The sequence below is a fragment of the Anser brachyrhynchus genome (assembly GCF_964034855.1).
Source record: "Anser brachyrhynchus genome assembly, chromosome: 5".
In the NCBI taxonomy this organism is placed as follows: domain Eukaryota; kingdom Metazoa; phylum Chordata; class Aves; order Anseriformes; family Anatidae; genus Anser; species Anser brachyrhynchus.
In genome coordinates, this window is record NC_137699.1 from 62,313,637 (window position 1) to 62,329,786 (window position 16,150).

A 16,150-nucleotide genomic window follows, 5' to 3' on the forward strand; every position below is an offset into this window, starting at 1 on the left:
TGCTCCACCTGGCAGAGGAACTGAGGCTGTCTGGTACTTTGATAAGACGGGGCTAAAGATTGCTGCCCTAATTCACAGGACCACTGCCTGTATGTTACAGACAGCTTTCCCACATACTTCTCCCCCTTACAAATCACACATGGCTCATAGTCATTATCCTCTGGCAAAGAGATTCAATCGCTACAGCAAAAATTCAGCTACTTCCACCTTTGAACTCTGAGCTTGCTGGAGGATATTGTCTTTTAGTTTCTTAGTCAAAAACCAATTTTACTTGTGAAAGTATTTTATTGCCTCAAAATATTCATGTATAACACCAACCTTACAACCTCTTACAACCTTATTATGAGCACTAAGTTTGTGATAAGATTACAGCCTCTTAATTATATCATGGTAGTCAAAACGCTGGTGAGAGTGATGTCCCCGTTAATGCACAGCTGGGTGATCTCATTCAGCCTCTTCTCACGGAAGTTGTACTGCAGCAAGTGAGCGTCGTTGACTGCTACCTTGAAGTGATCCATCTCGCAGAGAATCTGGAGCTGAAATTAAAAAAATGCCAAGTCAGCAACAAAAATAATCATCAGACTTGTTCTAGAAAAAAATTCTAAGCCCTAATATTAAGCGAGTTAGCACCGACTGAGGGCCGCTACCAGCTGAGTCCAGTCTGGTGACACAGATTGCTAAAACACCACTGACCTTTGCCTTCCTAAGGCCCTGCTGTACTCTTCCTCCTTGGTGTTTTAGCTCACTGTCTCTGTCTCATGACTATGACAGTGTTTTCAAGTAGCAGTATCCTACATTTCATGCAGTGAGAGCTGAGTTCACCCGTTTTGCAGGAGAAACAGCTTGTGAAGAGAGTTTGGCTGCTATAAGGAAGAATGCCTTACAGAAACCTGCCCAGTGATTGCTGCAGAATGCCAGCGTAAATAGGGAGGATGCCATAATAAATGGGAATGACAGACTGGGGCAAGTTATACCACGGGCACCTGGACCAGCAGGAGGGGGTGAGAAATGTAGGAATGGTGCCGTGAGATCTGCTGCCCTGTGCAGCTGGAGAAGCACACTGGTCATATCACTGCTCACACAGCCAGTTTACTCGTAAGCAGCAGCCTCTAGGACCTGATTTCTTGTGCAAAAACATCAAGGTCTTTACGGGGAGTTTCGTTACACAGTCCTGATAAAAGCCTCCCAGCACATGATGTGGGTGCTGTTGCACATTAAGGCTGAATATTTTTTTTTTTCGTTACCTTGAAGGGCATTCCAGGCTCAAAGGGAAATCTAGGAGCTGATCTGTCTTCCTTTCCCCAGTTATTATGGAACTTTGAATTACAGACGATGACTCTTCTGTTATCTTCCTTGAAACGGGGATTGAAGTGGAAGGCAACGTCTTCCCCCCTCTTGAAATCCAGTGAAAATCTGCAAAGGCAATAATGGATTAGCTGCTTTTCTACAGAAGCCCTGAGCTCTGTTACAGGGCCTGCTAAAAGCAGCAGCAAGTGAGCATAAAAAAAAAAACAACCAACAGACCCCATTAGGCAATGAGAGGGCGTTTTTGACATCTTTAACACAATTATTTTGTGTAACGTTTGATTTTACGCACTGCAGGTGTTATTCAGGAACAGAAAGTGAATTCCAGCCCCCTGCTCCATCCTGCAGCACCCTAACCCTGCGGAACCCCCACATGCAGCGCATCTCCCCAGGGTGCTGGACACCTCCTGTACCTGTCGGGGTTTGGGTTCACCGTCCCTGTGATGGTTATGAGCAGCCGAGGCATGAGTCCTGCAGGCAGGGGCAGCTCGAAGGGGATTCTCTGGGAGAGAACAGGGACTCGGTGTTAGCAGAACAGCACGTCAACAGGCAACAGGACATTTACGCTCAGGCAGGGGCTGGGTTTTGGCGCGACAACACACCAGGACATCCCACTGGCACTGCGACTCCGCATGCAGCGTCCCAGAGCCACCCTCCTGGGGACGCACGGCCCCACGTCCCTCCTGTGGCCACGCAAAATCAGGCAGAGGACAGAGAAACCCTTAAGATATGATGGAGCCGTTACCATTGGAGGAGCCATCCCTGGTCCCGCCAGTGCTCCAGGTGCTCCCGGATACGGTCCCATTCCTGGTGCTCCTATGGGATTCGGCCCCGGTGCTCCAGGATACGATCCCGGCGCTCCAGGATATGGTCCCGGTGCTCCAGGATAGGACCCTGGTGCTCCAGGATATGGCCCTGGAGCTCCAGGATACGGCCCCGGAGCTCTAGGATACGGCCCCGGCGCCGCTGGTGACCCAGGGTAGGTGCCCGGTGCTCCGGGGTACGGCGGGAAGGCCCCAGGCGCCGGCTGGTTCCCCCAGGCAGGGGAGGGCCAGCCTTGGGGCGCGGGGGCGCTGGGGTTGGGGTTGTTGCAGGTGGACAAGGCGTCGGCGAGCTGGGGACAGAGGGGAAAGGAAGAGGAGGAGGGTGAGGTGGGGCAGCCAGTGTCAGGTGGAGCCCCCCCCTCCCCCAGGTCCCAATCCCACCAAAAGTCCCCTCTTTTGTACAATGGAACACCGCCATGCCCCACAGTCTTAAAAGACATCGATACTTACGGAGAAGCCGTCTGACATGTTCCTAAAACAAAAAAAACAAAGGACATTTAGGTCATTTTTTTTGACATATACAGCCTGAAAAATGGAGGTTTGGGAGGCTTACAGCGCTGGAAGCGCATCCCCCTGCGTACCTGCCAGGCAGAGCAGACAGCTCCGGCACCTCAGCACGAAATCTGGCCTAGGACCTGCGGGAGAAATGAGGGTCACCAAATGAGGGTCACCACCAAACGAGGGCCACCACCCAACGAGGGTCACCAACCTGCACGGCAGCACACGGGCACAAACGGAGCCGGGTCCAGGCAGGAAACCCCTTGGTGCCCCCGAGCTGTGGACGGAGGGCTGGAAGCAGCACGTCCCTGCCCAGGCCACGTGGACGCTGCCTGGTTTGCTCTCCCGAATGAGGAGCTCATCGCTTCCTGGGGAAAGGGATGTCCCCACTGTGATGGGGGTGCCCGGGCACCATTACATGGCAAAAACACGTGGGAGCAACTGCTTTAAGCCCCTCGGCAGCCCCAGGAGCCGTGCTGGGAGTGATGTGCACCATCTCTGTCCTGACTTATGGCCGGGGCGGTCAGGTCTGCGCTGGGCTAAGGGGTGCCAACAGCTCAAACCAAACCCAAACGACAACCAAACCAAACAGCTGAAACCAAACCCAAACGACAACCAAACCAAACAGCTCAAACCAACCCAAACCCAGCCCTAACACCCTCCGGCCACCAGCAGCAGTCGATGTCAGTGCAGCACCATCATCAACCCGACAACAACGCTGCCGGTGTCAGCCGGAGGTGGGGAGCCCAGCCCGGGGTCCTGCTGCGACTCTGCCCGGGGGCTCTCGGCTCCTTCCAGCCTCCCCCCCCGGATTTCACTCTCTGCCCACGGGGAAGCGCCGCGCTCGTCGCAAACCACAGAAGCACCACACCCACCGAGCACCACATGAAACCGAGAGCAGAGCTCTGCATGTGACCGACAAAAACGTGCCAGATCTGCTGCATTCACAGATCTGGATGATTTATTCTGGACTCAAAACACTTCGTAACATGAAAAAAAAAAGTAAAGCGTGGGGAGCTGCTCTTTCTGCCTCCAGCAGAACCCCTCTGCGGCCAGACCTTCGCTGCCCCCGGCTGTTCCCTGCAGCCGCAGCCCTTTGCTGGGGTGACAGAGGCAGGGGGGACACGGGGTGCTGGCTGGGCGCAGGATCGGCCCTGGCTCCTGACGCACGGAGCCTCTTGTCCAAGAGCAAGGTGCCCCCGCACAACACTGCCCTCTCCAAAGGCACTTGAGGGAGCGGAGCGATTTGCTGGGGCGAGCACTGCGGTGCCAGCACCCACGCGGGTCACGGGAGCGGTTTTGCCCTGCGCCGCCCGCAGCAGGCATTACTCACGTCCCCGTGGCGTGATGCTGGAGAGGATTTCAACATAGGGAAAACACCCAGAGAAGCCCCTGGGGGAGCAGAGCGGGGAATGGCGGCCACAGAAGCGGCAGGAGCCCAGCCTGCAGCCGGCCTGGGATGGAGAGAGGAGGGCAGGTCCCGCAGGGGGCTCGCCTTTACCCCCCGAGCATCCCGCTGTCCCCACGTCACCCAGGGGGATGAACATGCTGGTGGCAACGCCAGGCCAGCCGGTAAAAGCCCCTTTACAAGTTTTTTGAGTTTTGAGTTCACAGCTGCAGCAGCTCAGAGCTGAGTTCCTCCTATCAAAGAGCGCATTCATAAAGGAAGAGGGAAAAAAAAAAAAAAAAAAAAAAGGAGAGGCAGAAACGGAGGTTAAAAAGGAAAATTCCAAATTGAAAGCAGAGGAGTGACACTCTCTTTGGAAGAAACGTTCAGTTGCACAACGGTCAGAGCAGACCTGGCTTCAGGAACAGCAGCAGAGCACAAGCTCTGACGGACGACAGCGAACCCTTTCCCTGCAAAACGCCCCTAACCCCGAGCCTGCGTGACTCCTGGGCCAGCCTTGCAGCCGGCATCCAGCAGCAGATGTTTGCGCTGCCCACACCTCGCAGCTCTTATTTGCCGTCGGCTTTTTTTTCAGCCTGTGGGCTTCCTGTTTTCCGGGGTGAAGGCTCTGCCATCGGCTCTGCCCAGCGCAAGAAGGAAACCCTCACAGGTGTCCGGGCAGAGCCCCGCGGGCGCTCCCCATCTCGAGGGGAGCTGAAGCGCCCCTGTCTGCGCCCACAGCCCCTTCCCTGCCTCTCCAGCCTCCCAAGGCCTCAACGTTCACCCACCTCCCAGCCTCTGGGGCTGGCGCAGAGCCACACCAGTCGCTCTTACAGCTCCGTAACGCCCGTCCCTACGAAATTATTCCTGGCAGCGGGGACTTTCCATCTGCTCCGACACGGGGGCTCTCCGCGAGGGCCCCCAGCCGCTGCCTCCTTTCGAGGCTCAGCCTTCAGCCACGCATCGCCTTGGGCCTTGGCGTTGTGAAGCCATTTGGGAACGGGCTTAATTTCTTTTTTTTTTGGGGTGGGGGGGGGTTGAGGGGGCTGAAGGGGAAGCGACAGCCAGGAAGGGACGAAGCCATGGCCCCCCCCCTTCCCTGAGGGACGGGAGGCCTCAGCGCCCCGCTGCCTCCGCAGCCCCCTTACCTGTCAGCAGCGGGACCGGCCGCTGTCTGCCCGTCTGTTTGTCAGTCCGTCCGTTTGTCAGTCTGTCTGTCCGTATATCCGTCCGTCCGTCCTGCCAGCCCTGCCCTGCCCGTCCCAGCCCCAGTCCCGGCCCCGCTCGGGGCGGGGCGGCACCGGGAGCCCGGCCCCGGGGGGCGGCTTCGTTTCCCCGGCCCGTTGAGGAAGTGCCGGGAGCTTCCAAAAAGCCTCCCTGCTGGGCTTGAGGGCGTGGGGCTCAGCCTCCAGCCCCGGTGCTTCCACGAGTTTTTAACCCCTCTGTCAGGTTTTAACCCCCTGGCTCTCTCAGGAGGCCGCAGTGGGGTGGCGAGGCGCCAGGGCGTCCAGCGTGAGGCTGGCCTCGATGGCATGAGGCTGGCCACCAGCAACACCAGCGTGTGCAAGGCACTCATGAAGAACCAAATTCATGTGCAAGCACCTCGCTGCTGCCCCTGCCACCCTCAAGACCCCTCGGTGCCCCGACACCGTCCGCAATGGCCGAGCACGAAGCCAGAGGCCTCTGCTTCGCCCCAAGACAGCCAGGGAAAGGGCGCTGCCAGCAGCAACCACAATTTCCCCACACGCAATATTTTTTTCTGCAGGCTAAGGCTGACACATCTCCCATTCGCTCAGGCTGGTTTTGTGGTAACACAAAGAAATGCTGGGATTCTGCTCTGCTGTACAGTGCTGTTGGTGCCATCAGAGACCTAGAAATAACTCTGTAAGGCAGCAGCTAAACTAAACAGCTTTGCTAATGCTGCTGCCGACGCTGAAAAACAAGACAATAATCTGTTGAGTTTGATTTTTAATGAATTTTAATATCACTCTCTGCATTTCATCTCTGCTTCTCCAAACTACTGGGCTCTGAAAGACGGCGGCCTCCTCGCTCCTCTAGGGCCCTCCTCTCTCCTCTGGGATCCTTCTCACTACTCTGGGGTCCTCCTCTCTCCTCCCAGATCCCAAAACCCCAGATTTTAGCATCCTTCAGCTCCAAATAATGCTCATAACGGGGATTCAGACCAAGGTTGCATGTGCACAAATGGGCTGATGAGAGCTGCCCAGGGAGGGCCCCATAGGGGCGCACAAGGGGAGCGCCGGCGTTTAGCTGTCACAGCACCCAAAGCTCGCCGCAGTGAACACACGCTTGGTATCTTTGGGGATGTTTTCGGGCAAAGGCACCTTGAGAGGATTTAAACCAGTGAAGGATCCCTGCTACGCTGCAGGAATATCCACAGCTGAGATATCCCACAGGTGAGAGGAGAGCGGGGCTTTCCACAACAGTGCCTCATCTCTTCACGCAAGCATCTGACCGAAACCCGGCCTGCCTGAGCACACCACAATCGAGTGCTGCAGACCTTCGGAGCCAGCTCTGTCAGGAGGTTATGGTGACGTGCACAGAGAGTTTTTAGGCAGGTACCAGTGATTTTTGTCTTCCCTGATAAGGTTGTATTATTAACCAGTTACTTTGCTGTTTTTTTTTCCCTTTTTCTGCTAAGATTTCCCCCGACTTCTTTGGCAAAAGATATTGTCATGAAAAACCCGTTTTGCTGTTTTGCTCCAAAGCTCCAAACATTTACAAAAGAGGCTTGCCTGTTTTTCCAAGTTCCACTGCATAAGCTTTACAGCTTCCAGTTATGCAACACAGCGTTACAAAAACGTTTAACCAGAAATGAAAACAAGAATCAAAATCCGAGCTTTGGTTCATTTCTTCATTTCTCTAAACCAGGGAGCGCAGAAGAGAATGAGTGAACGTCCCTGCAGCATGGATGGGCTGGGCTCGGAAAGCCCTTTGCACGCGGATATATTAAATGCCTGCACTTTGCTTCGCCCTGCTTCACCTGCGTCATCGTCCTGCTATGTGCACCATCAGACACGTAGGTGTGGCGACTGTCAATTTAAAGTTTTGTCTCTCAGAAAAAAAAAAAAAAAAAGAGTATCTGGTTTTATCACCACAGACAGAAGCAAATGGCAGCGCAGGAACGTGGCAGCTCTGTCAGATGTAAGTCACCGATCACATCGCGCCCTTGCAGCGCTCGAATGTGTTGTGAGGTACTGCCTTGCCACCCAGATCTGGCTGCTTTTCCAACATGGATGAAAACATCATTCATTTCGCAGAAATAGGCATATATCCTCTCAAGTATCCTGCTTGCTTTTAGAGACTCAGCATAACACGCAAGCCCGCTGCATACAGCGTGACATCAAAAGCCCGATTTGGCAGAGCAGCCTGTTGACAGACAACAAAAAGCCCGAGGAATAGAGATGGAGGACTCAGGCAGACGGCTCGACCGGTCAGATCACGCCATTTCTTAGCGATATGCCCTCTGACTTGCCCTTCACTGAGGCCAAAAACATTCCCTAAACGCGATTTGCTTTCCCCAGTTTAAAATGCCCAGCATTTATCTGATAGCAAGCAAGTGCCAAGGTGTATTTTATGGCAACCCAGAAGTAAGGCTAGAGGTAAGCTAATGAGCTAAATTCCACCAAGTGCTTAGGTTCGGTCCAGCACTTGAACTTACTCACCCCACCTCTCCTCACTCCGGCTTCCCAAGACACTCCGGCACCATCACGCTATAAGGCAACATAAATTATTAAACGTTTTCCTCTAGGAGCAACCTTTGACAGGCTGCTCTGCAATAGTTTCAAAGTGCTACAGTCTATTAAATTCTTTTTATCGAAGGGATTGCTTGCAATCGCCTTATAGCAATGTTTACCCAGTGACTAGCATTGGGTTAATTAACTACACACCGTGTTAGTTCAGGTTATAAAGGGAGGAGAGGGCAAAGAAGTCACTTAAACTGAAGAACCGCACAAGACCAAGTGGATTAAAAAAAACTGATTCATGGAGACTGACCCAAAGGCACCGTGCCCTTTGCAGGCACCGGGAAGAAGGAAAGCAAAAGAACAGTTCACAAAGAGCCCCCCAGCTGCGAGAACAGGCTGGTACAGGGAGGCTCAGCAGGAATAAAGGGTAATGCAGAGGGCGGTGTAGACCAGAGGTTCCTCGTTTGGGTGCACCTGGGGAGCACCCCAGTAGCCTTTATGCTGATTTATATCAAGAATTAATGCCTTCTGCATCTGCGTGCTGCTTTCTTCTGTTCTTGTGGATGCAGAGTCCCCAGAGGCGACAGACCCAACCTCAGGGCGAGATCTGGCTGCGTGAGGATACATAACTTTAAACCAGTAGACTGCTTACTGGCAGTGAAGTCAGAAAGCTGTGTATCTCTTGTACTCTTTATACGCCTGCTTGCTTTTTAGCTAGCCATACAGCCAGCCATAGGATCAGAGAACCATCCAGGTTGGAAAAGACCTTCAAGATCACCAAGCCCAGCCATCAACGTGACCCACCGAGTCCCAACACTAAGCCCTGTCCCTCAGTGCCACGTCCCCACGTGTCTTAAATACCTCCAGGGATGGGGACTCCACCACCTCCCTGGGCAGCCTGTTTTGGGCTCCATGAAGAAATTCTCCCTGATGGCCAGTCTAAACCTCCTCTGGCACAACTTGAGGCTGCTTTCTCACATCCCATCACCTGAGAAAAGAGACCGACACCCCCCTCAACGCAGCCTCCTTTCAGGTAGCTGTAGAGAGCGAGGAGGCCTCCCCTCAGCCTCCTTTTCTCGATTAGAAAAACAACAAATAAATTACAGATTTACAGCTGTCAAGTGAGAGACAACCATGAGGTGTCGAGGACAGAAACTAGGCCGGAGGGGCCACAGGCTCTTTCCTAATGCACGCTAAAGGGCTTAGACCTAGAGAGCTGCTGACAGGGGCACCGACCCCGATGAGGCTTCCAGCACAACCCGTCTGGGTGCTCAAGAGCCCACCTCAGCAGGTCCCAGCCCCAGGGTGACGCGGCCGCCAGGACGCAGTGTGTGACCGGTGTCCTGCTGGCTGGGGTCCAGCCCCACACGGCTCCTGGCACCAAAACCTGGGCTTCTGGAGCTCAGCTGCACGGCTGGAAGTCTCTAGATGTTATCTGCGTAAAGCGTTCAGCTGCTACTTCAGAAAAACCTGCATTTCCAGCCCGTAGGGTAGCAGGGAAAATATTGGAGGTAGATTCAGTGAGTGTATCTAGAGGGTAAGGAACTAAATGGCACCAGAGCTCACCCCCCTTCAAGGAGCAGCACAAATGTGCCACCACGACCACACGATTTGATCACTCACAGGACCTCTGTGGCCTGACTTGCGTGTGGGGTCGCAGCAACACTACGTGCAATATTTGGGCTGCAGATCTCACCCTGAGGCTGTGCTCAGAGCAAAACCAAGTGGCCCCATTCGGCCACAACCTCTTCTTCCTCCCCACACAACCTCCCTGGCCAGGGACGGGAAGCACGGTAATGTCAGCTCCCGTCTCAGGTGCAGGACCAAGGTTCTGAGCGCCACAAATGCCTCCCCGGAGCCCGGTGCTGCACCTCCCCGAGGTGCCACTTCGGTTTCATCCCTGTGTGCCAGTCAATCTCCACCTCCGAACCTCCACCTCTCCCAGCAATAAACGAGGTCGTCACAGCTGAAGCACCGACGGCCTCACCTCCGTGCCTGCCAGACGTGTGCAATATCCTCCCAGCACTTCTGAGCTCGGCAGGGAATCGAAGAGCCCCACTCCTTCCCCAAGGGTGCGTTAGAAACCCCTCGGCATGCACCCCCTTTTTGGGGCAGGGTGTGTGTGGCTCGTTCAAGAGCTCAATGTGCTGAATTGCTCAACCCCCACCAAGCATCACCTTGCTCTAACTCCAGGGAAAACCTCAGTGCAGAAGAACCTTGAGAACCCGAACCTGACAATGGAGAAAGCAGAAGGAGCAGATGAGGCTGTCGATGTCAGCAGCACCGTCTGTGCTGAGCACTTGTCTCCTTCGGGCACTTGTCTTCTACTGCTGCTGCTTAGCAGAAGAAGGGGACGTTGGTTTTACCAAGCAGAAGTTTTTAAAAGAATAAGGTCATTCGAGAAAGGACAGGAAGGTCTAGAGCCTTCTTCTTGCTGCCCTGGTGAAGAGGATTTTAAACTAAGTTTGAAATAGGACGAAGGCAAAAGCTCCAAGGGTGCACTTAAAGGGTGCTGGGCAAAAAGAGCTGGCATCCAGAGGCTCCGTGGAAAAGGGCAGGAGGTTTGGGAGAACAAGGATGTCAGCCTCCCTCCCTCAAACAAAAAAAAAAGTAATAGAGGAACGCCAGCACGGGAGTAATTACAGTAACCCGAGCCATTAGTTCATAACAAGAATTTGGGCTTTATTAGCAGCTAATTAGCACTCATGGCTTGGGCTTAATGAGCACTGCTTAATGAGAGCACCCAAAACCTCTCGCAAGGCACACGCAGAGAGCCTTCACCATGAGCTTCGGGCCAGGGTTTGGTGGGACAAGCCGACCGACTCCAGGCGGGTGTAAGGGAATTTTGGCACAGCGACGGCCGGGGCGGCAGCTTCGTCTCCTACCTCCAGCCAAGGCCAGGCGATGCTCCACGGGTCAGGAGTCTCCTGAGCAGGTGGGAATAGCAGGATGGCCCACGAAGAGCAAGACATTAAAAGCATTACTAGGATGTGATGGAAGGGGCAACTTTCATATGGCGACGTATAGCTGTAACGGAGAAAAACCCCCGCTACCTTCCCTTCCTGCCTAAACAGCCCTTCGGTGAGCACACCATTAATTAATCATTGTGCACCTGAGAGGACACATGAGAAGCAGACGAGGACCTAGGTGATTAGCTCCATAATTAATTAGACGGTTGGGGGTGACATCCCGTTATACTTTTCTAGTTTAAATGTTAGTCCTTCGCGTGGAGCATGGCCTTGCAGAGGGCTCGCACCAACCTCCCATGTGTGAGCACGTCTGGGCTCCCTGTTCTTGTCCTGTAGCTTTTATTCTCACAGCTTATCCTTTTATTCTCTAGAGCACAAAGCAAACCCCCTGCCTTTGTGGCTGCCTTCCCCTGGAAAACAAGAGCACAGGCACAAAAGGGTGGCTCATACGTCTCCCCCTGCCCTAACAATGCCAGCAGGATGGCAATTCCACCCCCAGGGAGCTTCGCGCAGCTTCTGACATTGATGCTGTAAGTGAGCAAAAGCATGCCATGGTTTGAAGCTTTTATGCTACTGAAGATGAATAAACGAGGAGCTCTTTGTGCTCGACGTGCCAACGCCAGTAACTCGTGGTGTCAATCCGAGTACCAAGTTGCTTTCCAAGCATTAAATGAGTCCTGTAGCAATTTATGTCAATGGAGATCCACAGAAGTCATCAACCACTCCCCGGCTTTGAACTTCACAGTGACTCCTCCTGGGCAGCACACTGGCCTCTGAAGGAAGGTTCTTTGTCCTAACAATGCTAAGTAACCAGATGAGAAATCCCCACAGTGATCCCAAATGCCTATTCAGATGCTCACAGGGCAAAGACCTCCCCCTGGCTTGCTGCCATCAAAAAACCTGAGGTCCCGATGCTTTTCTTGGCCATGCCCTGTGCTCACTCAAACGTGCAGCCCGCTAATTCAGCCTCACAGAAAGCTAATCCAGCCTAAACAGCAGAAAGGACTAGTGCTGGGCTGTAGCGATGGGTTCAGTCAGTCCAAACCTAATGCCACCAAAACCAGGGCGTGACTCCTGTCTCTTTGGGTGCAGCCACAGAGGACCAAGGAGGCAGCTGAAGGGGTCACAGCTCTGGGTCCCACAGCTAGCCCGGCCCAGGGGGCTTCCCTTCTCCCTGCAGAGAAGGACTTGGGGGTGCTGGTGGACAAAGAACTTGCATTGCAGCCCAGGAAGCCAACTGTATCAATGCTGGGCTGCATTGAAAGCAGCAGGGCCAGCAGGGTGAGGGAGGGGGGGGATTGTCCCCCTCTGCTCCACCCTCGTGAGACCCTCACCTGGAGCCCTGCACCCAGCTCTGGGGCCCCAGCACAAGGACAGGGAGCTGTTGGAGGGAGTCCAGAGGAGGCCCCGAGGATGCTCAGAGGCTGGAGCCCCTCTGCTGTGGGGACAGGCTGAGGGAGCTGGGGGTGCTCGGCCTGGAGAAGGGAAGGCTCCGGGGAGACCTCACAGCGGCCTGACAGGGCCTGAAGGGGCTGCAGGACAGCTGGGGAGGGCTCTGTGCCAGGGGGTGCGGCGATAGGGCAAGGAGGTAGTTTTAGGTTAAATAATTTCTTCCTTATATAGGAGCTTGGTGAGGCTGGAGAAGCGGTGGCTGTCCCATCCCTGGAAGTGCTGAGAAAGGCAGGTGCAATGCCAACTAGGCTGAAGCGTTTACTTTAAAATAACTTTATTACAACAATTTGTGGCTTTTACCTCGGGTCATGAAGTCGGAAGGGATGGGAAGAGCTTTGTAAGAGGCACTGCTAGGTTAGTAGCCTTTGCTGTTTCACTGCACTTCTTTTGATACTGAGCACAGGAATTCATTCTCGTGTAAAACCTTACCCTAAACATGGCTAAAGTTTTAATCTTTCATACAGTGCATGTCTTCTCCCTGTAGAAATCAAACCAAATGCAGTTTGATACAAGGCTGTGACAAGATGTAGAGTTACAATGCCATCTTGCAACCCAGCCCAAAGAACGGCACTGCGTGAAGGCACAGCTAAACCCGGGCCCTGCCCCAACACAATCCAACACGGCAGCTACGCTTACTCCCAGGTCACTCCCAAGCGCTGCTGTCACTCACTAAATTGTGGCATTTTTTTTCCCCATTTTTATCAAGTTATTGTGCGTTCAATGTCAAAATAATAAACACCAGGTACAGCCTTGTGTCAGGAGGATGTGTCACGCACATGACCCAGGAGGGCTCCCAAACAGCAGCACTGCCCTCTGCTGCTTCCAGCAGGACTCAGAGAGCCAAAACCAGCCATGAGCTCCTTCACCCGGTGAATTTCGCTTTTATTTGAACCATTTAGAGCAGGCCTGTAGGAAGAGAGGTTTTTTTTGCGTGGTGTCACCCCGCAGACACTCCTTTTTAGCAGCGCCTTCCTTTGCCAAGCGGTGCAGGCCAACAGGAGAGCATCGAGAAGATGAGGACGATGGAGTTGTGCTGCATTGCCCACGGGACAGCACTCAGCTTTCCAAGCGGTAAAATGGGGACAGCATCAAGGCTGAAACAAAAACACGAAAGCGGAAAGTGGAAGCTGCTGAGGTGCCTCTAGGACAAAGCTTTCACGATGAGCAACGCTGACACAGTTTCCTTCAGGGGCACCAACAAACCTCAGTTTCGCACAGCACAACAACAGCACTGGGATATCAAAGCATCAATTCTTCCTACTTCTAAGCAAACTTAAAATAGGATATTCCACTTCCACTGTGCTGGAGGGCACTGCCCTGCAACCGGAGAAAATACAGGCAAATTAGAAGGTAGAGGATTCAAAACCGCTCTGAACAATTTCTATTGTACAAAGCACTATGTAAAGCTTGCCACATAATGCAAATCAAGCACATCCTTGTGAAAAGGCATCTCAAAACACCGTTTTACTTCTCATTATCTGTTAACAGCTTACTAAAAATGCAGTATCCTGACAGATCACCCCTTACTAGCACATGCTGCGTTCCTACAGGGAAGCCATAAATCCACCACTGAACCACACTGCATGAATTAGCCAAACCCAAATCTGCGGTCATTGGTTACCACTGCATTTAAGGATAAATTCCATGTTTGCTTTCACTCAGACATGGCAGAGCATGAATTTCTTGGGAGTCGCGGGGGGATGCAGGTGGGAAGGGACATGGACAGGTTCCTGCCCCAAGACTCAGAGCTGGCCCTGCTCCAAGGCCAGCCCAGACTGCTCCGGGATTTATCTGGACTGGCCTCAAAAACCTCCCAAGGATGGAGACTGCGCAGCCCCTTTGGGCAATCCACTCCGGTGCTTGACTGGCCTCATGGTGAAAAAGCGTCTTCTTATTGCTGGTCTGAACCTCTTGCTTAAACTCATGCCCCTGTTTACCCGTGCAATACTGCCTGGTGCTTGCTTTAAGATGCGCTCTCCGCCAGCTGGAGGAATCTTCTCTTAAACCTGAACTGTGAATAATTCCCACCGAGGATCCCAGCTCCAGCCTGTATGTCACTAGCAAACAGCTCCTGACAGGACAAGGCACAGCAGGGCACCCAACTTCCACCCATGTCCCCCCAAGATCACACCTTCAATAGCTCATCCTTCCTAGGCTCCCTGTCTACTTCAACGGAGAAATCCAGTCCTTGGCAGAACACGGAGTGAAACGCTGATGGTGGACGTGTGCTGCAGCCCTCTTTGGATGAGCTGGCTCCCAGCGACACTCGGCCTCACACGGCTCTGTCCAAGGCCACGGCCACACGCGCATCGCTCGCTGCCTACGCCAGCCTTCTGCTCCACCCCGTCCAGCAGAGCACCTTGTGGGATCCCCGCCGGCCTGTATCAGTCACCTGGCCTGAGGGAAACCACGGCGGTGGCAGAGGGAAGAGGGGTAGGAAGACATCCTTAGGCCATCGTTACTGCCAGGAGAAACAAGCGGCGGTTGATGACACGGCTCGGCACAAGAGTTAAGGGTTAAGTGCTACGAGCCTCTCCCCTACTTTCCTCCACAAGAACACTCGTCTGCCAGAGCAGGTAAAGTCTTGCACTGACAACAGAGCCACGGCCTGAAAAGCCAAAGGTGTGCCAACTGACTCCTCAGCACGGCACGTCCCTGCTGAGTGCCATGAGAAAGTTGGAAAGGGGACAGACACAGAGGGATTTCTATTCTATCTCTCACATCTCTCGCATAACAGGGAGTACGCTGTTCCGAAAGAGATGCTACAGAACTGTTTGTGCTATTACACTGACCGCCCCTTTTCACTTACCTGGGTGTAACTTCTAACTTTGCCATAAACTAAACTACGGAGATTTCTGTACCCCGTCTGCAGAATTCTTCTGTATTGACTTGGGTCAATTTAGCCAGCATCTCTCTTGAGACAAAGTACCTACTTCTTCCATCAGCGTGTTGCCTAAACGCATGCAGGTTTTAACGCTGTATTTCCCACATGTCTGAGACATTCCCCCGACAATAGTGACCAAAAAGGGAAAAACTTGCTGTTATCAGCCTAATGGATGCATGTGCACATGCACAAGCATTTTCTGATCATCTCAAATTCTGCTGAATTACGAGAGCAGAGGGGGTTACAGTTGATTCTACCATTACAGCTACCTTGAAAATGTGATTAGGAAAAGTAGGTTCAGAAAAAATGGAAAATATTTAAATATCTTGTCTACGTAGCCGTTATCCTGCTGCAGACCAAGAGCTTCAGTACTGCACCCTCTGTCATACAGCCAGGTATCGGTGACTCTCGGGTGGAGCCCAGACAGCAAGCACAGAGCTCCCCACTCCTCTCAGCACCACAAATACCTGCATCCACCCACGGGGCAGTGCTGGATCCAAGCCCGCCTGTGTTTTCTCCAGATGTCTCAAGGATAGGCATTAACTACACTCATCTAATAGCGTCTGCTAATCTTGCAGCACATACTGGTTGAAAGCTTATATAGAAGTTGAAACTTGCTCTTCTTCATTTGTCAGATCACATTAGCAGTAATCTTATATCTAATGGCTGTTTGAAACATGTAGAATTGAAGAAATGTATGGAATTGTGCTTAATAAGAAAGCCAGTTATGAAAATATATATGAAAACTTTTGTGTTAGAGCCCTTGCTGTGCAGAGGCTAAGCACAACCTTCCTATCAGCTGCGCACAAGGCTGGTGGTTCAGAGGTTTTCAAACAGGCTGGTCAGCGATCAATGCCTGTGCACAGAAATGGGTCTGAACTTGCCTGGAGAAAGCTCACCCTTCTGCTTCACCAGGGCAGACTGGAACAAGGACATCCTACATGGTAGATGCACACCCGTACCGCTTCTGAGAAGTTAGCATGGGTGTCTGCAGATGTAAACACGCCCCTAAGAGTTACGTGGTTAAGTACCACCCGTCAGATGTCGCCCTCAGAATTCAAGTAAAGTTTTCAGGGTCCACAGGGCAATAAGTAATTAACAGAATTGGATCAGCATATTCACATCAT

At 52.9% G+C, this 16,150-nt stretch overlaps 1 protein-coding gene across 4 annotated transcripts; it reads right to left on the reverse strand.

Moving 5' to 3' along the window:
• Positions 1-265: 265 nt before the first annotated feature.
• LGALS3 (galectin 3) lies at positions 266-5,332 on the reverse strand. Of its 4 annotated transcripts, none has more exons than XM_080593821.1 (7): positions 5,163-5,332; positions 2,715-2,764; positions 2,580-2,601; positions 2,051-2,419; positions 1,719-1,807; positions 1,245-1,413; positions 266-536 (listed from the first exon to the last, which is right to left on the reverse strand). In XM_080593821.1, exons 3-7 carry the CDS (start codon positions 2,595-2,597, stop codon positions 381-383), a joined length of 801 nt encoding a protein of 266 aa, XP_080449947.1. In that variant the 5' UTR covers positions 2,598-2,601; positions 2,715-2,764; positions 5,163-5,332; the 3' UTR covers positions 266-380. The 4 variants fall into 4 exon arrangements, with proteins under 4 accessions (XP_080449947.1, XP_080449946.1, XP_080449949.1 ...); XM_080593820.1 differs by having other exon boundaries at positions 2,711-2,764; XM_080593823.1 differs by lacking the exon at positions 5,163-5,332 and adding an exon at positions 4,803-5,010.
• Positions 5,333-16,150: the final 10,818 nt, after the last annotated feature.

Excerpts from the sequence above, each read along its gene's own strand:
- LGALS3 (XM_080593821.1), bottom strand. Across the intron at positions 1,808-2,050 it reads CAGGGATGGCTCCTCCAATG|AGAATCCCCTTCGAGCTGCC; the intron begins GTAACGGCTCCA and ends GTTCTCTCCCAG. Across the intron at positions 537-1,244 it reads AGCCTGGAATGCCCTTCAAG|CTCCAGATTCTCTGCGAGAT; the intron begins GTAACGAAAAAA and ends TTTTAATTTCAG.